Here is a 24,396-nt window from a genome sequence, read left to right on the forward strand (position 1 = left end):
ACTTTGTAAGACACTTGTGTTGAGGGGGCAGGACAGTGCCCTGCTGAAGCCTGTAAGGAAGACTGACCCTCCTGTGAAAAGAAATGTACCCATCATGGGACCAATCTGCTGTCATCCCCATAGGCATGTATTGCATGAGTATAGCCTGGTTGTACAAGTTGTCCCCATTACACAACCTAATGCATAAACACACATCCATTGCAACATCAGATGTGCACTGTCCTCTGCTGGGGAGCAATTTTATTTTGGTCATATGATGGCTGCATTTTCAATGTCTAAAGGCTGATGGGTAAAGGGCCATTAGGGAGCTGGTTGCCAGAGTAATTCATGTAGCCCATGAGACCCTCACTGCTGGGTTCCCTGGAGAACAGACTGAACAGAGCAGTCATGCTGGCGGAATGGGTCTAGCCATTTGCCGTGAGGTTGGTTGCTACCACTGATGTTTAGACAAAAATCTGCCTCATGATATGTATGTGTAGTATACTGTCTGTGGTGAAGCTCTGATCTGAGGTTGTCTTGAGATACTTTGTTTTAGCAAATAGTAGAATAAATAGGTACCAGTAAAATAATAAATATTTAAATTCATGAGGGTAAGATTCATGATCCATTTTTTAGGATTACCACAAGACTCATTTTAAGGAATTTGAAACCTGTGATTTCACTTAGATTTTGTTGGGAAACTCTTCCAAAAAATCAGCTAGCATTGTACAGTTAGTTCTTAATGATACAGCATAATGACTGAACAGAATAACAGACATGAAGTGAAGACAGTTAACATATGCAAATGAATAAGATTATGTTAAGAATATTGATGTATAGAAAGAATATGTGAAACTGTTTGTGAGGAGAATGGGCATAGCTTTAAGAAACACATTGCTGAGTGGTTGGAGTGGCACGTCACGCTCCAAGGTGCTGTGCGTAACTAAAGGCAAGACTTAAACCACAGGTTGGACAATCCACACACAGAAAATCAGGAGTTGATGTACAAAAATTACTGCTTTAAAGAAGGCAGATACTCAACTTGCTTCTAAATAAATTTATTTATTTAGTCTATGTAGTTTAAAGGTAAACAGAATGACGTCTCCTCTCATGGTTGCATGAGTATATATGTACAGCCACTATAAAACCAGTATAGTGCCTCTGGGTCTGCAACACAGTCTCAAAGTGCAGCTTTCTTAATTTTTCATAGCAGTGATAATTTTAAAGCCTCATCACGTGTGTCAGTAGTTGTTCCATTGCTGAATATTTCAGTTCTTGGAAAGGAAAAGTAGGTGGAAGTGGAGTATGTATATCATTTTTGGGAAGGGCATATAGAGAGAGCAGGTTTAAAATGATAGTGAGTAGAAAATTAATTGGAAAAAGTAGAATGAAGGGAAAACTGTGACTAGGATGCTCATGGACTTGAAGACAGAGTCTATAGTGCTAAATAAAGCAGGCACATGGTGAGTTTGAACACTGGATATGGAGCGATTCCATGGTTTTGGCCATGGTTTTGTGGTTAGAAGTCTTCTAGACAGTGCCTGGGCACACTGGGACTGTTCCCAGAAGGCAGAAGGGACAAGACCATTCCGGCCTCACATACTGTGCCAGCAGGCTTTTCCCACTAAAACAGTTCTGCAGCCCTTCAGTTTCATGTTGTGAAAGCATCATGATGATGAGTTGCAACACCACACTGGCATTAATTAAAAATATATTCTCAAACCACTTTCAAAGATTATATCCTCAGAGCCATAGGGCACTATGTGCATCCCAGAAATGTAGTGTGGGCATACCACAGAACGACCTGTGACCTTGTTTTCTTTTGCAGTATAGACATTGCAAAGTAACCGCATTCCCTGTTTGGATGTAGCTGGTAAGTAGGTGGGCTTGCTGTGAAACTGATTCCTCTCGCCCGAGTGGGAGTGCCTGCCATATTGAGCAGCAGTCATATTGATGAGCTTCATCTGTATGGGTCTTCCAATAAACTCACTTCTATAGAGTTTACCACTAAGGACTGTAGCATGTGACAAATAGAGAAGAAGTGGCTAATGGCAATAACTAAAAGTTATATCACCACATCAGGGGTGTGTTTTGTCTTTGTCTTTTGTGCAAAATTCTTATGAGGTAATGAAACTAGAGTGATGAATGTCAACTGATAAAGCAAACGACTACATAAACAAGTGTCATGTTATTGACTGATGGCCTTGCCCCAGGACACGTTAGAGTGTGTGTGTTGATATGTGTGTGTATGCACAGGTGGTACCTACCCACCTGATGCACATTTATCCATCACTGGGATACAGGTATTGCTTTTAAAGAGCTTCTTAGTGGAATACTGGGACACTGTTGTCTGAAACACTTAAACAAGTGATAAACAGATTTTTTTTTTTCAAAGGGTTAAAAGTGTCAAAGTTGTTTATAAAGTAAAAATCTATTCAATAAGAAAAAAAAAGCTCTAGTTTGGTAAAGAATACGCACCTTAATGGGATGATGCTATTCATGCAGTATATAGACTGTTAATTGAATGGATAAGGTGATTAGGAAAAGATAATAATATACTATTTCTAAGTCTATAATGCATGGATTTAGCAGCACTGACAGAAGTTAGCAGTCACAGAACCACAGAATTGTTTGGGTTGAAAAGAACCTTAAAGATCATGTAATTCCAACCCCCACAGTCAGAGTGTTGGAAGGAAAGGAAGGACTTCCATAACATAAATAAGTTGTGTAACTTGCTGACAAATTATGTCAAGTCAAGAGCAGGAGGAGGTTCAGAAAGGAATCAGACACATTCATGGCAAAAACATCCGTGAATACCAATTAGCCATCAAGATGTGGCTATAACCTCCATTTCAGGTCAAGTGACTCCCCAAACTGGGAGACTCTGGGTGAAGGAGCATGCTATACAGCCTTTCCTTCTTAAGCTCCTTCCTGAAAGCTACCTGAGGCCACAGCTGGAAGCAGGATGGTGAGCTTGATGGACCTTTTATCTGATAAAACTCTGGTGTTTGTGTTCAATATTTTAAGTGAGCAGCAGAATGTTAGTAGGGTAGGTCTGCAATTGTGTAAACCAGTTATTCCTTCCTTTTCTTCATAGCTTTTGTCACAGGAGAAGAAGAAGAAAGGTAATATTTCTGTCTGAAAGTGACCTGGGCTCTTTGCAGGATTGACTCATGCACTTCTTTAGCCAGAGATCATATTCCTCGGTCTTAGACAGCTTGTAGGCAAGCAACAGTTATAACAGTTATTCCACAGTACTTATGGAAATGTTTCCCCACAGAGGATAAATTCTGTAGAATGCTTTATACGTGGTTCATCCCATATTCTATCATAGAGCTATTGTTTGGGTACGTTTGATATAATGTTTTCTTTATTCTTCAAAAGTTATGTTTTATTGTGGTGCTGCTTCCTGAAAGTGATGTAATAGTGTTTACAAAATAGACAGCACTTTGGCAAGGCATTTTCAAGCAAATTTTTCACTACATTTCAATGAGTAGAATTATCCTTATTTTACAGTGAGACATCATATGTAGGATTAGAAGACAAAAGCTGAGATCATAACATTTATGCATTAGGATGTGTTATAACAAACTAGGATAATCTTAAGCCTCCCAAAATCAGACGTACTGAACAAAGACATGGGAACAAGTTGCCCTATGGTGGGCAGGTAAAGCAACCTGCTCAGAATCAAATTAAAATGTAATTTTCAAAGTTTGAATTAGAAGTCTAAACTTCTTGCCTTCTAATCTTGTGCTACCATTTCTGAATGCATCTTCCTCCTCCTTTCAAATTATACTATAATGCTAAGCTATATTTTTCTGAAAGAGCTTTTATCAAATGTCTAGGAAAAAGACTGGCCTTTGTAAGAATTTTTTACTGCTATTGGACATGTGTATGTGTAAAGTATCCTTGATGCATAATTACAGGGAAATGGAAGCTGGCAGATGTGAGAGAGTCACCCCTTTAAGCAAAGAATTTTGCTCTTACACAAATTACAGGATAAATGGATGCTTGCAGATATGAAGAGTAAGCCCTTAAAGGCAAGAATTTTACTGCTACATAAAAGCTTGTTCCTAACATGTCAATTGGTACAATATGTCCAGTTGTGGTGCTTCAGAAATACCATTTTGTACTGTTCATGCTGTCTGTTAAGAGTGCTATTCCATTCTTTCATCTAGTCACATTATCTCTGTTCTTTTAAATCTTTCTTGATCATGAGAGACTGTTCTCTGCTACAGGGACGAAGTACATTGGGTAATATTAAAATGTGAAAGCAATGCCCAGTTTATTTAAAAAAATATGAAGATCTATCAACTAACTGAAGTAATGGGGCTAACAATAATATACATGAGATAGTGTCTTGAATTTTATACTGGAAGATACAGTAAGCTATCAATCCTTATGCACTGTTGATGTGTCAGTCATGATTTTGTTAGACTTCTAGCAAAGGTGCCTGTGTCACCTTTTTTTCTGTGCTGAAGAATCTCAGCCAACTAGATAGTCCTGAAGCCTGTTAACTCCTTTGGTGTTCATTCTTGTCTTTCATTGAACCTTTTCAAGTTCTACAATGTCCTTTTTGACAAACTGGACCCAAAGTGCACACAGTGCAACCCAGTGCAAGCAGATTGTGGATTTATCCAGTGGCATAAGAACATTTTCTGTTTTGGTCTCAGCTTTTTTCCTCTAAAATCTTAAAATCTGATTCGCACTTTTATATTTGCTCATGAAAACAAAAAGAAAAAATCAAATGTAATGTTAGAATTTACTAATAAGGTCACTTAATATACTACTGAGGTTGCTTTTCTCAACCAAGGTATTGATGTTCTAGGTCATTTCTTACTACAGGAGTATATTGATAAAATAATTTCAAATACAAATAAATCATTCTTGAAAGCAATTTTCTTTGATGACTATAATTACAAATTTAAATGCCATAATCATTAGGATTATACAATGCACATTGAGAGAGCGAGAAGGTATGTAATTATCATTATGTAGTAAATAACTGGCATTGTGCTATCTTGAGGTTTTTATGGTAGAAGATAATTACTACTTGCAATTCGTATTGCTTTTGGTATAGATCTATTTTTCTGGGTTGCCTTTCCTATTAATACTTTTGGTATTTGTGTTGTATAACTTGCTATAATGATTTCCTTTCCAACCAGAATAAGACAAAATGTCAAATAAGGCATAATGTCATAATGACAGTGTTATTTGTCTTCAGCTACAGCTTCTTTTCTGTATCATGAGGTTAAAAAAATTTTTGCTTTCAACAAAATGTCAGAAATCATGCATCTGTCAAATTCATTTCTAATTTTTTGAAGAGTTCTTTATCATCATGGCAGATGACTTCAGAACTGTTTTTTGAAAAATTCTGAGGATGAAAGAGCAAACATTATACTTAATCATGTCATTTTTATAATAAATAGTTGCTTTTTTAAGTTTTGATTTTTTTTTTCAGAAGTCAACAGCATCATATATACTTGTTACTCTATTTCAGCATCAAATTTTGGATGTGCAGAATGTTAAGCTAGAATAGACTTTGTAGGACCTCTGTCTTTACAGCCTTACACTCACTATTTTGTTAAAAGCTAAGTTTTGAGGCCTTTAGAAACTGCACTAAAATCTATGCGATGAAAACATAATTAAAGTATTTTCACTTTGTTCATACTATGTGTACAACTGATAATTTTTATGTACTCAGCTGGAAAGCACATTGACGTTAATATGTGAGAAAAATATGCAAAGCTTATTCCTTTATAATTTTTGCTGATTGAAAGAACTTGTCAATTGACTGTGGTCAATTGTTTAAATGGCCGTGGTTTAAATTAGGTATAATAAAACCTACAGTAATGTTGAATTGATTCTCAAGAAGAGAATATGAGAAAAAGGATCTAAAGTTTGCAAAATAGTGTCCATTACTTCTCTAATTTTAATTTTTAGACAATGAAAAAACAGCTTGATTCTCAGTCTGCTAATACCATTTTATGCTATTTGCAAACACCAGACCTGTTCTATTTAAAAAAAAAAAAAAAAAAGATAGAAAAATCCCTCTATCCAAGCAGTTGTACTGTCAGCTACAGAATTTTAATAAGCATTGATGTAGGTTCTCTAAAACCGTTTCATCCAACATGAAATTTAAAATAAATATGGAATCCTTTATACTTGTCTTCTAGCTCTTTCTTTTTTACCAGTTATGTAAAACTGATGATTTTTGTGTCATGTACTGTTGTCCTGTCTCTAGGGAGAGGGAAGAAGATATTTCAGCAGGGCTGGAGATGGCATGCTGAGCTGAAATGCAGTTATTTTTTTTTTTTATTTTTAATTTTTTTAGCACCAACAGGTGGGTCTCCAACTGCTAGAATTTACCCTGCAAAAGAGTTCTGAGTAAATAATCTTCTTAACCTTTCTGAACTCACCTGTGAAAATATTTGCATTTGGACTTCATTCTGTTGGGTGCTATTCTACTGTGCATTTCCAGGCATTACCAAAGGCAGCTAGTGTTGGGATTGTTCATAAGGAGATCATGGATGCTGAGAGGGTCAGCATTTGTATTGTCTGATGTATATCCTGTTTCTTGCGTTAGAACTTGCTCCGCTTTACAGGTGCAAATGGAAGCCAATTTAGCTGCTTACCAACCTTTCTTGGATGAAAACAAGGGTTTGTTTCTTAGTTGCTTGACATTGACATTTTTAATAGAGTCTTAGAGTAATTTTCAAAGGAGTAGTGTTCAAGGAGTCTATTGTTATCTTTCTTGTCTGGTTGGGTGTCTAAAACCTACAGTGAGCTCACGATTGCAGTATTTCAGCATCTTTGAATTTAAGGCCTACTCATTTTTCTTGCACAGGTAACTCCTCATTAGCCAAGATAAGGTGGAGCCTTGAACATCTGGGTGAAATTAATATGGAGACTGCAATGCTGACTAACATAGTGTAGTATCAACTAGAATATTTATGTATTGACACGCAGTTCAGCAGGACCTAGCTGTATAACACCCAGTAGAAGAGTACACCTGGAAGACTACGGTCTAGCTGGGTTTACACGGCATGTACATAAGCTAATAGGTTGTATGAGACTTAAGCTGCCTTTGCTTGGAGTGATGTTGAGGGCCACTGGCACAGGCAACATCCAAAGCAGATAAGACTTGCATGGATATTTGAGAGTTGCAAATTTTTTTGACATCGTGTTTTGTATTGTTTCAACATTGCACTGTTCCAGTACTGTTAATATTTGCAGACGTTTTTTTCAGCGTAAAAAGATGCAGGATTGATTCATCTGTCTGCTAATGGAACCATGGTGACTGATAACAATGAGAGCTTCAAAACCAGATGAATAAGATGCTGGCTATGTAACTAACCAAATACATTATAGAGGAGAACCTTTTCTTAAATTTCTGTAACACTTTTAGAAAATCTGATATGATGATGAATTTTCATTGGAACGTACAATGTTTTAATGAATGAAAATCAATGGAAGTTCTTGTTGAGATCTGAGAACACTCATAAAACATTTAAAAAACGTCAGTTTTGACACAAACTGTTTGACATAACTGTTGATTACACTGGGTTTTGATCTCTCCTGATATTGTAAATCAGTTAAGAAACTCCAGAGGAAGAAGACAGGAGAAGAGAAAGCTGTATGCTTTATTTTTCCTCAGCTATGGCTTACAACAATTTAGAAGCTGCAGGGAACTTCTGGTACCATTTACCTTAACAAGGAAAAAACCACTTTCTATCAGAAAATATATTTCACAGGTTGTTTCTACATGGCCCTGTCTTTGGGTATTCCAAATGGAATTATAGAAAACTGAAAGATTAACTCTTCCACACCCTCCAAAGGTCACAAATCTAATAGGAGTTTAAAATAAATAGCTAAATATTTATTAAGGTGCAAGAACAGATGATGATCCAGTACAAAGACGTATTGCAGGAGAACTACATTCAAATCTGAGCTTTGCCACTGTTCTTATGTGACTTTGAAATATTTGAACTCTGTCTCTTAAAAGTATTTAGATAAAATTACCTGTCATGGACTTCAGTTGTAACTAGGGACTCAGATGCTCATGGGATCTATGCAAAGATCACTTCAGCCTTGTCATTTCCCACCAGTAAAATGGAGAAAGAGCATATCTTTGCTTTCCTGCAGTTTTCCAAGTGAAACAATGAGCTTGTAAACATTGAGCTGTTTAGGAATTACAGTACATAGACCATGAAAGAAAAAACGGAGATTCTAGTACTTCTAAAAACTAAGAAGGAACAGTTTTTATTTAAGTGAGACTGATTTTTTTACTATTTTGAACGTTATCAATTGATGCATCTAAAATGCACCACTAAGCTCTTTTGTATCAGTTTTTAGTGCGAGTGACCAGATGAGAGAGTTAAGAAAGATATATCTAAAACCAAGGTAAACAAGGGAGATTAAAACACTAATGATTTCTAGTAATTAAAATAAATTGTTCAGATAGCAAGTTGTGCTGTAGTACTGTACCTTTGTTTTGATTAGAAACAGAGATCTGTATTTCTTTCTAAGTCGTTAAGTATGAGAAAAACATCCCTTGGCACTTGCATAGACATACCTTCCTAAGGGTACGTGAGGATTGGGAGCATACATAAATGGCAGATTGGGAAGTAGGTACAAAACGTGGAGATGAAAATGGAAAATGCATAAGCATCTGTCATAGTTTGTAATCGTTTGCAGGGGAATAGCACCATCAGTCTTTGAATTTAAAGATAGGTGGTGAGTTAACACAAGTGTATCAAAGTGCGCACAGAGCACAAGATTTGTGCAATCAGTTTTGCTTTGCGTCCCCAACAGAATGCGTTGTGCCTGTTCCCCAGCGGTAAGACGGTGCCGCATCTCGTCTCCTGACCCAATGTACTCTACAGAGTCCTGCATCACATGGTGTGGAGTGTCAAGTCTTACACACTGAGACCGAGGAAAGTTGAGAGTTGTCAAGAGGTGTTTTTCTGAGCACTTGGATGTTTCTCAGCCTGGAGGTTCTAAGTTTTTTATCCCAGTATGAAGGAACACTCTTAAGGAAGCGTTTTGAACAGTTAGACCTGCTAATAGCTACAGAAGCATCAGTCAGGCTGTAGCTTTTAAGCTTTTAAAAAATGGTCTTTGAGCATTCATTTAAGATTTTTACACAGGTACAGCATGACTGAACAAGTGGCTGGTGCTTTTGTGCAGTGCATGAATCAGAACGAAATGTGAGTGAGATACGACAGTAGCAAGAGTTTCTTTTATGGTTGAGAGTGGAGAGGAAACAGTTGTGACATTCTGAAATGTTCCTGTTGTGCACTGAGAAAGCCAGGGCTTTTTTCTGGCGTAGGTTGTGCCAGTTGTAAAACAATGTGTCAGATTAATAATGCATCCTACTGAGAAGGAATGGGAGGTTTGGTGAGGCATGATTCATCCTCGTCTGGTGCAGTAATTAAGTCTGTTGCTTGCCTTGAGGTCAGTGTGACCCTGTTTATTTTAATTTTTCAGTCCTGAAGTTCTGTGCCGTGGGTGTTTAAGGAGGAATTAGCAAGAGATAGAAATTTATTGGTTTCTGTAGTTTTTGGCAAGTGTGTGTTTCCTTTCATTATTTTCATTTTCTCATTCATTATTGAAGCACTTAGCTGTTTTATAAAACTGACTGACCATTTATTTCACTCTTTAATAACATTTCTTTTTTTGGAGATATTAAAAACATACACCATCATGCTTGGGACCCTTGTCAATTCAGTGATAGGAAGAACAAAAGTATTTGTATGACTTTAAACACAAAGCAATATTTAATAAGTATTCTAGGTTCTTTTAATACATTTTCATATGAAAATATTCCAGATATCCTATTACTTCTTAAGAAGCAGTTCACAACACTTGCTTCCTCAGTTTCCTTCACATTTGTAAGTATTTCACAATAGCAGCCCATAAATTATTTTGCAGTTCTCCTTAAGACTCTTTTTTTTTTCCTGTTTGTTTTGTTTTTGTTTTTAATATCTACAAAAACTGAAGAGGAGTCTCTACAAAAACTGATAAGTAATCTCTTGACATGCTTTTTCTGGCAGCACTGTTGGAATAGCTCACAACATTGAGTATAACTGTTCTCCGTGCATTAGAAAATTGATATTATCCCCAGTATATACTCAAACAGTGGAAGGACATAAGGGTTACAGAACAAGCACCTAAATAAATACATAAATAAAAAGCAGGCAAAAGGACTTAGAAAACTTTATACAGAATGCCCCAAACTGAAATGCTCAGAGCCCTGATCAGCTGTAGCAACCCCAAGTGAACCCATGCCACCTTTTAGGACAGACAGCTGCCCAGGACGATATAGCCCGTGGGCCATACTGTGCAGTGGCTCTTACCCACATGGCTCAGGGTAGCATTTTTCAGAATGGGCTGACAGCTTCTGTTGCACCCTTCACCTGACTTTTGTGTCTCTGAGACAGTTTTTGCACGTGTGGTGGGAAGGGTGCTTCAGTTCAGACGACCAAACTACTGTGGAGAGTGCTTTACAAGAACGGATTGTTTAACACACCGGAGGGAAGGGATGCCATCCAGACAGACCTTGGTAGGTTTGAGAGGTGGGCCCTGCAAACCTCATGAAGTTCAACAAGGCCAAGTGCAAAGGCCTGCACCTGGATCAGGGCACCCCTAGGTTTTATATATAAGATCTTGTATACATAACCTCCATGCTTCTCACCCATTCTTGGCATTCCTGCGCCGGCTACTAATCAAACACAATAGGCCCTTCTGTGCTTTCTTGCCCTTCCTATTTCTGTTCTGGAACTTCTGCTCCATGCCTATACCCAGAGCAGACAGCTTCTTTCACATTCTCCATTCCATCACTGAACATCAGGTTAACTTCTTTTCCTTCTACACCTACCCTCTATTGATATTCTTTGAATAGTGTGGTGCTTCCAACCCCAGTGGAAAGCTAGAGATAGGCACTGAAACATCCTAGCCTTCATTCTAGACAGCACCCTATGCAGCATCCTAGAGAAACTTGTTTCGTGAATGCACTACAGTTATGGAGCAAGAATGCCTGGCTGGCATTAATCGAGTTATACCTCTTTAAAATGTGTATTTTATGGCTTGTGTTATTGTTGACCTGATTAAAAGTGACTCTTCCAAAAATCCCATGCATTCACACACACACACACACACACACACGTATTTCTTTCAGTGTTTGTTTTCCATTTGGATTCCTCTAAACTTTATATGCCAATAAAGTCTTTTAAGTGTCATCTGGTGAGGTTAGTATGTCTAAGGCACACAACTGTGCAGTGCTAAAGGAAACCAGGCAGTGATTTCTGTGTTCCCCATCCAAACGATTTTGTATCCTACTTGAAAAATTGACGTAACAGGTCTCCCATACTTGGCACTAAGAGCATCCAGTTCTCTTGCATGTGACAGAATAATGTGCTGGTCCCTCTCCCAGAGTATTACTTACTGCTTCCTGTACCGTTTCTTTTTCACATCATTTCATACAGTGCTTGGATCTAGGCTTTAAGTATAGGGTATATAACTTTAATTTCCCAAATAATCAGTGAATGCTTCCCATTATAGTTTAAAATTAATGTGAAAAATGTTTTGAATGAAAACAGTAAATCTCCTGAGTCTCCAAGTGATTTCTCATCAGGCTTTAAAATTCAGATTTTTATTCCCTCAGAAAAGTCTCAGAGGGTGAAGTTTTGCAATTTAAAAATGTTACTTAAAACAATTTCAGTTGTCTCTGGAGAGAAAGTTTCTGCTCTCACCAGCATCCCTAACCATTTGTTTCTTTTGCATTTATTAATGGTTGTATACTTCATGCATAGCTAGATGAGGGGTCTGATCTAGCTAAACATAACCTTGCAAAAATGGCAAGTTTTCAAGCATATCAGCTCAAATCTATGCCACTGAACAACAACAGAGGGGGAATATATGGTCGAGAGTGGGAGACGTTGCTTTTCAGCTGTAACTGGAGTTCAGAGCAGCTTGAGCCAGTCATGAAACTGCACCCTGAGAGTAAAGCTATATGCAAGCTGAAAGGAAAAAGAAATACTCACTTCTCGTTGCTCGGTGCATCAAACGTACAAAGGCTATATAGAACCTTAATTCCACTGAACACGTAAGTAAGGGTTTAATTTTACTAACTTCATTGTTATTTAACTGAGTTTAAAATCAAGCACATACCTGAATGGTTCCTGGCCTAGAAGAGCCATAGAAAAAGAAAATTAATTTTTCAGAATTGCTTTCATCTTTCGGAGGGATATGCTACAATTTGTGACACAAGAAAATGTTTCGTAAGTCTACCCGAAATACACTTTCTCAGTACATGTAGTCTAGATGTGTATTTAAGAGATGTAGCATTTGTTTAAATACAATAGCTGTTTCTTTGTGTATCCAGCAGTATATTGAACATGATCTCTCAAATATTGTTTTATTTCATATCCTTTTATTCAGAAGATAGAGGCAGAGTACCAACACAAAGATAATGTTGATACGTATGTAATCTCTTTTCTGTTAATTTTATCCTCTGTTAGCAAAATGAAGTACCCATAATATACACCTATACATGCTTTCTTTAGTGGTTTTGTTATCAGAATAATGCAAAGGGCTCCCCTATTTCTTTAAAAAAAGCTACCCATAGTCCTTCCAAACCCTGTAACAAAACTGTTGACGTTAATAATGCTTCAAACCGACAGATTGATATGTGCCTGCCCAGGAGCACCATGACCCAGCACAGCACTTCTGTATTAATAAGACACAAAGTCAGGCCATTTATCATTTAGTATAGCCAGCACACAAATTAGAGGACAGCTTGCCAGGTTATATTGTGGTCTCATTACTTTGTTTTTGCTGTAGCTGCAGAATAGATAGCTTTGAAACCTTCCTGTGTTCTACTGTGCCAGGAGAGTGTTCGTGTCATGGCGACCTGACTGAGTTGTTCAGTTGCGTACAGTGCTGACTCAGGAGCCTTAAGTGTCCTAACCAATTCTTCAAGCAGCAGCCTCTTCTAAATCAAAAGGAGGAAAATATCATAAAGATATAATCACTGGCAGTTGCTGCGGGTGTAAGATGTTCAGCAGATTTCAGAATATGAAATTTTGGGAGTAACTTACTGGATGTAATTGAGGAGCACATGCTTTCATTACGGTACAGTATACTTTTTATTACATAGCTGGTATTGCCATGCTGAAAAATACTGTTACTGTTTAATGAAAACATTAACATAAGATAGATATGCTAATGTTAGATTCTCACACTGCCTTATATTGGTGACTGTTCAAATGCTGGTGCTGAGAGGAATTTTTAACAGCTGATATATTTTAAGTACATGCATTTGTCTACATTTTGTGTCCCTCCTGCATAGTCAGTTATGTGCTGTCTTTGAGGTGAATGATTTCCCCTCGGGATAACTTTGATGTATTTTGAAAAATACAGAAAATTTTAATTTTTACTTCCTTAAGATAGGCAATTTAGATCTCAAACTGCTAAGTTTACTTTCTTAAATGGATGAAATTTAAGCATTGTAGTGGTTCTTTAAGTAAAAATGCTTATTTAAGGTTTGTTTTTTTTTGGATTACATTTTTATGTTTATGAATTTTTCTTATTTAATGTATTTTCAGCATGCTATACATGTGCGACTGATCTCCTGACTGAGTATACTTTGATGCTGAGTTTTGTCTTCACTTGTAATAAATTTACCTAAAGATGTATGCGCTATCTTTTATTATAACTCCAGAGATGGTGAAGTGTTTTTTGGACTGTTCCCATTGTATTTCTGTCCTCTCTTTGTTCATTTTGTAGCAAATATGATCCAGTTTTATCATAGTGTACTCTGTCGGAAGAAATCATCAAAGATCTCTATTTCAGTCAGTGAGGCCCTTCTCCGTGAAAGCAGTAAAGCTCCTAAAGCTGTGCATGTAGAACTATATATCCACGGAGAGCTGTCAGAGACTGTCTGGCTATGGCTCTGCTGCTCTGAAAGAGACGGCTCCGAAGTGTCTTTAAGCCATGCATCCCGCTCTGCTTGTGTGCATGTGGCTGCCCCATGGGCAGCTGCTGCACTGCTTCCACTAACGAGCCTAGAAAGTTAGGCTTAGGTTAAGGAAAAATAAAAGCCTGGCTTTGAGGATGGCTCAAAACCTAGCCTTTACAGTCAGCGTAGGGTTACTCTGTATACTCGCGTCGGATTCTGAAACGATTCTCAAAAACAGTCTCTAGCACCAATAATCTGAAAAGACAGTATTATACTCGATGTGGTGATTTCCTAAGAATTTTCTTTGGAAAACATGTATTTCAAGATAATCTCTTTCTTTCTGACGCATCAGTTTGTTTCCTACCTCTTTACTCTTAAGACCTCAAGTGCTGCTACGCTCAAAGGTACAGAGCACATGTGTGAGACAATTCTTGAAGAGTTTTATCTCTGTCCTGGGTAACACTGAGAAAGAGTTTGCACTGACAGAGCTGGGAAAGGGGATGACCTAGACCTGTACAACTTAGGGAACGTTTTTTACTAATTTTCCACTTGCCACTTTGATCATCGTTTCCTAGCACTGATTTGTGGCACCTCCTTCCCTCCCTTTCTCCTCCCTCTACTTGGCTTCTTCCTGCTGCTTAACAAGCTCAATTGGTTTTATGTATGTAATTCTTTTTTTTTCTTTTTTCTTTTTTTTTTTTCTTTTTTTTAAGAGAGTTTGAAGGTGGTCTCTAAAAGAATTGCTTTCATCCAGAGCCAGGAGCTGATCAAAGCAACACACAAAAGCCGAAGGGGAGCCAAAGCAGAGCTGCCTGACCAACAGTAGGGTCAGGGTTCTGTGCTGTAGAAATAGTGAGGCATATCAGTCGAGCTACACTGGAGGCCGCTGATAAGGGATTTTCCCTCCAGTAACACCTGCAAAGTTTATGAGATCCTGTAGGAAAATCAAAGAAATCTGCATCAGAATGCATTGTTTCCTGCAGAGAAGAATGTGGAAGTATTTACAGGATGAAGTGCCATTGCCTAAATGTATTTATAGCCATATGATATATTAGGCTTAGTCTGCACGATGATTACAGCACTGGACTATCACCTAGCTCCATGTTTACTTTTAATAAATTAGTCCAGTTGTCAGGATATTAAGGAGTGACATGTATGATTGTCTATGAAAAGAGGGTTCACCTTAAATCAAAAAAGCAAGAAAATGAAAATTGATGTGAACATTTTGCCTGAAAATAGATTTCCAGTGAAAGTCACAGTTAACAAACAAGTTAATAATAGATGTTCTGTCATCTGTAAAAAGTCTAATTAAGATTTATTCTTTTTTTTTTTTCCCAGTTATAGATGTTTATCAAGCATCAGTCACAATTATGATGATTATGATTCTCTTTAAATTAGATTAGTAATCTGATGTATGACTTTCCACCAAGGACTCTAGTACAACCAGTTTGAACTTTGTTTGGCATTTTTTCTTCTTTGGTAAGATAAGCTAAGGTAGATAGGTTGCCATTTTTAAACAAATCATTATTTTAAATTTCTCAGAAAAATTCAACTCAGGTTTGACAGTAGGCATAGAAGTTTCTAGGGTGAAGAATGTTTAAGTTTTCTCTACTCGTAAAGGAAGATTAAACTACATCTTAAAATCAAAACAACCTTTCATCCTTAAATAATTAAAGGAATTTGGTTGTAATTGGAGTTTTCTGTTTCCCCAGAAAGCTACAATGTAAGCTGTCACAATTTAGATTCCTTCTCACTAAATTGCCAACATGCCTGAGTCCGGATCTCCAAGCCTAATGCATAGCTGTATATTTTAATGGGTTTATGGCAAGTTAGAGTGCTCTGTGTTTACTGGAGCTTTATTTTTTGGTTCAAAGTAAAGTTGAATTTGTATACGAAGTTTAAAAATATATTTTGGGTTTTCTTGAAGACATAGTCTGGATATTCTTCTTTTCCTTTGTCTGTAGAAAATATTTGTGTGTGATTTTTTGATAGTATTCCCTGCATGAATTATAGGATTTTAATTGAAAAATGGAAACTTTCTCTTCAAAATAATGAATGTTGGTATGCAGTTGAAAATTTTCAGCAAAAATAAGAAAATACTTGTTTTTAGCTGAAATTCTTGTCTTTCCAATGGCCAAAATGAAAGCGAAATAATTTTGTATTAAGGGTGGTTCATTAAATAGTTGGATTTTTTTCTCTGCCCAAAGAAAAAAGAAGGAAGCAACAGCTTTCTAATAGTGCTTTTACTGAGACTGCTTACCTCTGATTTGTCCCAATCTGTTTTCATACCTATTGATATAGATCAGTATGTTTGTTTTTTTTTGTTGTTGTTTTTTTGTTTTCCTGAATGCACAAAGGGCAGTTAACAAATTGGGCTTGATTTTTCAATAGATGGGGAAAATACATGCTTTTGATTTCATTGCAGAGGTAACTATTAGTCTTTGCAGAGATCTGATAATAAAGACATCTCCTTATTATTTACTTCTGAACTGATTGAGGGAACTGATTTCAGTGATTCATAGGAGCAATTTGGCTTGGGAGGAAAAGTTGCCAAAAAGCTTGGTGACTTCTTCCCACTCTTCCTAGTGCACTTGAAAGCTTGGCACCTTTCAGTCAGCACTCTTGTTCCAAGCTCCTGTTGCTTGGAAACATGAGTCATTGGAGGAAATCATCTCACCGGTAATGCAGGAGAAATCCTGTGCCTGGGGTCAGCCTAATTTTCCAAATCAAAATAAGATGTCAGATAAAAATTAAAAGTGAGAACAGAAGAAAGAGAAAAAGTGGTATAGAGGTCTGGGCAGTAGTCTTCTTTCAGTATATTCTCTTTATGGAAACAGTAGCAGAATTATTTTTGGCTGCATAAAGATGGTAGAGTTATGTTCTCTGTGACCTGTCATCAACCTTAATCAGTGCCTCTGTTTTTAATCATGAACTGCTTTCCAAAGTGGCATTATTAGGAAACCATTAAGTTTAATCTGATCTGGTCTGCCCACAGCATTTCTAATAAAATTCCATGGGAGATATATGAGTTTTAAGCTCTGGTAACAGAAAATGAGCTGGAAATTCTGGCAAAGATATCTGTGGTTTAAGTCAAGGCTTTAATGTTGCCTTTAAAATGTAATGGCCAAATGTGGTGTGCTGAACTCCCATAACTTTATTCACGTATGAAACACTATTAGCTAGAGACTTTGAAATGATTTGTCAGCTTTATTGATATGGAACAAATGACTTCACTGGAGGAGTGGATTTCAATCTGCAGATCCATGAGTGACTATTGATATTAATCTGATTATCACTATAGAGTTCAGCTAAGTAGAGTATCATCATCTCATTTCTCAGCAACTTTTGATGTTTCAAAATTTAGCTTTATGGGTAAGGCTATCAGCAAAAAAAAATGAACACTTTTTTCATTATGATTTTGATGAAAAACATAGAAATAGTAAAACATTGCTCTGAAAGTGTTCTCAAATGAAGAAATGTAGTTAAATGTTTCCCACAGTCCATTATTGTATCAAAAACTCAGTCTTCTGAGCTCTTTTTTTCTTATTTCTTACTGCCAAGTCGTTCATGCAGAATATTTTGTGGAAACAGGTTTGACTTCCAGAAACCAATATATTTTGTAGAAATTGGCAATAGTCCACCTATTTACTACACCCGTATGACAAATAAAATACTTTGTATATTGCTTCTACAAGTGATAATTACATGGTACATGAACAACCAGACTGTTTTCTAAGGGAATAAGTTTTGCTTTGTTCTTGTCCATAGTAGCTACAACTGTATTGGTAAATTGAACAGTTGCAGGGAAATTCCAGTGTGCTAGAAACCAGTCTTCTGTTGTTAGTGTCTTGGCATGCCTGTAGTGCCAGCACTCTCTAAAACCATTCCCAGGCACACTTCTGAAGTTATGTTGGGCCAGTGACCATTCACAAAGGGTATTTTGGGTAGAGTAACTTTGTTTTATTGTATTAGTAAAGACATCACCTATATTATATACATGTCCTTTGGGCCTCAGAAACAAAAAATGTCCTGTGGCCCATCCATTTTATTTATTTCTAAAGAGGTAACCTCTCTGTTGCTTGCTCATAAAACAAGCCATGACTCTTAGTAAGGAAGAACTCTGCTGTGTCTTGCTGAGTCTTGTGGGGGGTCAATATCAGTAAGAGGCTCGTTTAGTTTCCCTGCGTTAAGAATTTGTTATAACCTGTGGGAATAGATTTGGCACACAATGTTAATTTATGTGAGACAAACATTAATGCAGAAGATGAAAAATAATTTATTCAACCAAATCCAAAGATTAAGAATGCACTGTCTATAACTACAGACAGCTTCACAGAAATAAAAAAATAGACCATGATTACTCAGTCTTGTGGCTGAAGTGAAGCCATAAGAAATATCTTATACTGTTTATCATTACTGTCAGAGGGAGTCAGTTTTGCAGTGTCTCCAAATTTACTCTTCTTTCTGTAGTTACATCTAGAATCCTGCCCTAGGATTAATTTCTTCTTGTTGCTTTTAATACAGGTTTTCAATAGTCATTAGAGACTTTACCTAACTTTAGAAATATTGACGGACTTTGCATGTTAGTAGATTGTTCTGACTCACGTTCAGTGAGCAAAAGGATCATGCTAACTACCTTTTCCAATACTGAAGTGTGATCAAATTGTTCAGCTGCAGTCAACAACACTTTCTCCTCTCAGACAAATATTAATACTTTTTGAATACTTAAACCCATAATTTATACAAACAAAACTTCATTTTATACAAGTTATGAACTGCCTCTTGTGATAGCAATGACAAATGATTTTGGAATAATAATGGGTTTGGAGACATCTTACCATTCTTCCATAAAAAAAAATGATTTAATAGAACTTACTTTAGAAACAGACTAATAAAGTATGAATGCTCAATGCTCAAAATGGGAAAATGTATCCATTGCTATATTGCTTTGGTCTGATATGGACAGCTTCTGTAATGCAAATATCTAAAATGGCTAAAAATATATCAGATTTTTTCTCATGTTGCCTGAGAAAGGAAATTAATAGTGTTCTGAATTTAAAATTAAATAGTAGTGGTTCAGCTACTGGTACTCCATATATGATGTTATTTTTTTTTTATCTATCAGAGAATATGTCTCATCACATAAAATTAATAAAATAGAAATGTCAATGAAATTTTAGAATACAAAAAGTTGCAGTTTAATGTGAAACTTTTCCCCTGGTAATAATTAGTAAGTCCTATGTAAGACTGAATTTTTTATCTGGCCATCACCCTTGAAAACTGGGCATATATTCCCCTATTCTTCCCTTCAGACCTCTCAACTAAATGATTAACCGTGGCTTCGTAATTTCACTCTTAGATCCCTTGACATCTTTTTGTCAAAAAAACACTTCTTAACACAGCCTGCATACATTTGCTTTTTCTCAGTTTCTGTTAAAACCAGACTTTCTCTAACAGTCTTATTTCAATGACAGTTGTCAAAACGTTGGATCAATTTCTCTGCTCTAAAGTCCATCATTTTTCTCAGGATACCTCCAGAGGTCCCTTCCAACCCATCCCAATCGTTGATTCTGTGATACCCATTCCGCCCTAGGTATAGGATAAATTCTGTCCAGAGTTGCTGTGCTAGATCTTCAGTCTTCACAAACCTTGTCGCTCCTTAATACAGACAACTGCAACTGAGAAGTCATGACTGTGTCAGTCTTCATTTCACTAATCAAAAGATCTCTCTCCAAACACGTCCACGCTAGGGAATGGGACTGCATGTCCTCTGTGTTAACATGACCAGTCACTGTCATGGCTCTTGATGTAGGTATTGTCCTCGTGGCTGAGGGGGAATTTCTTTTCTAAATCACATCAACTGTAGTACAAGGCCATAGCAGAACATCTTCAAAACCTGGCTATTTCAGCTGCAGTTGAACTTCCAGTTGAGTCTGTATTTGACAGGTAAAAACATTGAACCTTAAGCAGATCTCTGTTTTCCCTAGTTGTGTAACCACTGTTTACCACGGGAACCCTGACAGTTCCTTGCTTGGAATTTGAGAGCTGTTCTCTTTAGACAAACATACTTCTACTTTTTATTTTTAGACTAATGTACTTTTACAAGCGTTTTCAGCTGTCTGGATTTGCCACTGTTCTTTGGCAGCATTTATGTGTGGTTTTCTAACATACTGACCTGACCCAGTTCAATTATATCTGCATTTGTTTCTCAGGCACCCATGTTCCACAGAGTGTTTTTTTTTTTTCTTTTTTCTTTTTCTTCTTTTTATCATGGTTTTCCAGGTCCAGGTCTTCTTTCCTTCTTTTTTTTCCTTTTGTATTGACTAGTATTTTTCTCTGCATGCTCTCCATGGAGACTGACTGTGAGATAGGGAGGTCCTCTTTGATTTATCAGTAGATGGGGTCGAGGGCTATCCTTCTGTTGCACCGTGATTTTTTTATTGTTTTTAATAGATCAGGTCACCATCTATGTTCATGGCTTGGAATTTCACATGCATTTGAAACTTCAGCCTGTGCCACCCACTTTTATCCAAGAGAGACATAAATCTGGGCTGGGAACGCTGAGCTCATTGAAGCAGGAGAATAGGACTCAAAGCCTTTGCTTCCTGGTGCCACAGAGTCAACAATTTACAATTCAGGTACCACAGTCTGGGCGGCTTTAAAGAAAAGGGGATGACAACCGTCACAGAGCTAGTGAGAAACAGCTTCTCCCCTGCTTGCTGCACAGAAGTTCTCTCTCCCACAACTGAGAGAATTACTGGGATTCTGAATGGCAAAGGCTGACGCTGGCAAATCTCCTGCAATGGGCATTTTCTGGTTCCAGTGGTGTGTGTTTGATGATGCAAAATGGCTCTAAAATATTTTTCGTGTCTTCTGCAGTACGTTCCTGAACTTATGACTGTATTTGACAGTATGATTGTAAGATCCCAAAAGGTACACAAGAACTTACCACATGTACAAATCCAGAAAGTACTTTTTTTTTTTCATTGTACAAAACCATTCAAAATTAGCACTACAATAGATAAACTTAATTATGTTGCAAAGGATTTCAGGATCTGTACGTTGCATAAATAGCTTAATCTTCATTGATTCCTTGTCTGTTACTTCCTATCAGATAACAAGATGCGGGTTTCTGTCATCTGCAAATTTAAAGATAGGTTTTCTGGCATGTCCACTAGTGGTCTCTATAAATCCTAAGCAAGTATGTTAGATACCAGTAAATGCTCTATCTAATAAACTGTACAGAATAATATCTGTCTGTACCTATGGGATAAAGCTTATAAACTGGAATGTCATGGTGTTTTCTAATTCATCACAAATAGATGCAGACAGTAATCAGTAAAACAAGTAAGCCTCCATGCCTTATTGCGTAAAGCAGTTCTGCTTGCATATTTATGTAGTAATGCTTTTGAGTTGTCTCAAAATATTGTGTCTTACACTAGATGAATTTAAAAACTTCCTATTTTTTATGTGTTTTAAGGAAGCTTTTTTAAGAAATAAGTTTGAAAATCAGGTGCAGCAGGTTTTTTTGCATAGTCATGTTGAGAATGGGTAAAATCCAGCCCTTTGTAAGGCAAGCCTCTGCAACTACAATCAAACTTTTGGATATCATCTGACAGCTGTGTATTTATTTTTTTAAGTATAAAAATCCTTTGGATCTTACATTATCTTTTCTTACTGTGGCTCTGTGCTTAAATAAAGCAGTCTATGTAAGATCTCTGTGGAATGCATGATATCTAAATGCTGTTTCTATTCCTGAAAGTGTAGCTTTGGATGTTAACCATACTGAGAGCATATTTATTCATTTTCATTTCTCTTTAGTCTAGAATTTCAAGACTGTGATGAACAGTCACATAGAACCATACTGTACCTGACCCTGAAAACGTGCAGACAGGTCCTTGACCAACCAGATATCTCTAACCTAATAAGAGAAAATCTTAGTTCATAATAAGGGGAAGGATTTTAAAGAAGAATGACATAGAAATCTGTCAGGTATCTTGATTATTTGTCTTTATTACATAGAGCTTGAAAGATGGATTAGAATTAGAACTAAATATCATGTAGTGCCTTTGTGTGGAAACACTATTGGGTATAACTCACTTTAGATCTTAACCATGGGTTTTGTTGCATACGTCTCTGATAAAGCTTTTTAGGGACAATACTGAAGTCAGACTTTCCTCATTGTCTTCAACTGTGCTTGGTGTAGGTGAAGCAGTAGTGAAAATTTGAAACTAGGGGAGTCAGAGGGAATTGTCAGCTGCTTGTGTTGGAAGAGGAGATGCATCACTTCCATGTTAGCACTGAACCTAGGTAACGTGCGCTGTGGCTTCCCACGTACCCTTCAGCAAATGGGGATACATCAGTGCTGCACACTGAAATTTTTCAGTTGGCTTTTGTGTACATAAACCTATTTTGTCAGTAATGCCTGCTCCTTTTCTAGATCATGTTCATAAGCGCTGTCTGCATTGTTACATAATTCTCATTATGCTTCTGATAACACCATACATATAATGTATAGTTATATATATAGTATTAAATTGGTACAAAAAAGTATACAGTGATACAATTATATGTGTATAGAAGCTTTGTAAAGTCATAAAAATATATCCAAACTATCAAATTTGTATATTATTTCTTTCAAATTTGTATGTTGCTTCTCTTCCTGACAAAAGCAGCCTGTGATTTCAAAGTAGTTTTGCTTGCCTGATTCCTACAGGATGCTTCCCAACAAGCTCATTTCCCAAGCAGTATCCAGTGCTGAGGAGGGGCTGTTCAGTGTTTTAGGAATTACTGCCACAAACAGGAAGCGTTTCATGCTTTCTATTCACAGTTACTTGAGGAGGGAAAGGACATGGGGCCCAGGGCAAGAGCTACTTTGTGATAGAAAAAGAAAGCTGGCATGGCTTTTGGTTATACCAGGTCATTGTATTCGCTGTAGAAAGCAGGCGGCAGTTAAGTACGTGGGAAGTAAATGCTGAGATATTCAGCTGGAATAGACTGACTCTTCAGTGACAGTCCGAGTAAATTATTCTGTTTCACTAACAATAAAATCCTAATAATGAAAGGCAAAATATAATAGGTGTGTCTCTCTCTCAAAAAATAGGCTTGTTTACATGGAAAAATATTGCTTAAGGTGAGGAGGAAAAGCCATTATCTTTCACAATATGTTAGCGCAATGCTATGTTACTTCCAAGATGAACAAAATATATGTTGAACTGCTTTAGCCGTGAGTTTTCAGGTGTGATGGGCTATGCAAAGATAAATACACAGAACTGCGCTATTCCCCAAATCCTTTACAATTTATTCTGATCAAATCATGCAAAACAGAGAGGTTGTTTTACAGGTGAGATTGCTGACTGTTGAAAATGCATCTCCTCAATTGCAATATAAATGAAGGAATTACTAGAATCAGGCTTGTAGGTGTCAAAGTTTGCTGCCTTTCTGCTGAATTACAGAAAGCTGTTACTTTTAGATAACTTCCTGTAATTTACTACCAGGATCAGCACAGTGACTGCGGCAGTCAATGTTCTTTGCCTTTCTTTGTGGGCAGTGAAGCTTCTCTCTTTCATGAGAAATGGTGTAGTCTGACATCAACGTGCAGTGCTTGAGTTTTGAGTACTAAAATTGAAATCTATTTTTTGTTTGTTTCTTTTTTGTCTTTTTTTTTTTTTTTGAGAAGATGGGAAATTCTTATGCTGGTCAGCTCAAGACAACAAGGTTTGAAGAAGTGTTGCATAATTCTATCGAGGCTTCTCTGCGCTCAAACAACTTAGTTCCCAGACCAATCTTTTCTCAGTTGTATCTGGAAGCTGAACAGCAATTGTCATCACTGGAAGGTAGGAATATGTGTTTCTGCTCAAAGACAATTCTGCTGTTTTCTCTCCCAAGAATCAGCACAAACATTCCGAATTAGAACACAGAAAAACAGAGGTATTGAAAGGTTTTGTTTGGATATTTTATGATCTAAAAATGAATATAAATATATTAGAATTTGATTAAAAATATAAAATGCATTGTCTTTTATTTTGACAAAATTAAGTCATCTGCTTACTCAGATTTACTATGAATCGTACCTTTAATTGTTTGAGAAATATTTGGAAATTTGGAACACAGATCTGTCATCCTATAATTTATCATACACTGCTGAAAATTATACAGTAAATGATGGTAAACACGTGACAGATTTATAAATGAGATATAGTAAGAGTAATTTTTATTAATAAATGTAACAGAAGTATTTTTAGCTGATTATAAAGAAGGTTTATGACTACTTTGGGCATGATATTTTTAGTTATTCTGTTGTTGTAAAGGTACAAACTTAGGATATGTTAGCTCCAGTTAGTATATATGGGACTTTTAATGTGTTTTTAGAGATGTCTTTTTTCTGATTTTCCTTTGTTTGGTCTTTTTTTCTTTGAAGTAGTCTGATTTAGACAAACTATGTAGCTCTGGCAAGC

General features: G+C 36.8%; 1 protein-coding gene across 7 annotated transcripts in view; it reads left to right on the forward strand.

The window, feature by feature from the left end:
• Positions 1 to 24,396, forward strand: part of GREB1 (growth regulating estrogen receptor binding 1) — a 96,562-nt gene that overhangs the window by 14,047 nt on the left and 58,119 nt on the right. For 5 of the 7 annotated variants that reach the window (XM_080588185.1, XM_080588186.1, XM_080588180.1 and 2 more), the window contains exon 2: positions 23,619 to 23,775. In XM_080588185.1, the coding sequence (XP_080444311.1) occupies positions 23,619 to 23,775 (157 nt within the window). Of the gene's footprint in view, positions 1 to 812; positions 13,114 to 21,760; positions 21,932 to 23,618; positions 23,776 to 24,396 lie in introns of those variants that run through there. The other 2 variants (XM_080588182.1, XM_080588181.1) reach the window with 2 other exon arrangements.

The sequence above is a fragment of the Anser brachyrhynchus genome, assembly GCF_964034855.1.
Source record: "Anser brachyrhynchus genome assembly, chromosome: 3".
Taxonomy (NCBI): domain Eukaryota; kingdom Metazoa; phylum Chordata; class Aves; order Anseriformes; family Anatidae; genus Anser; species Anser brachyrhynchus.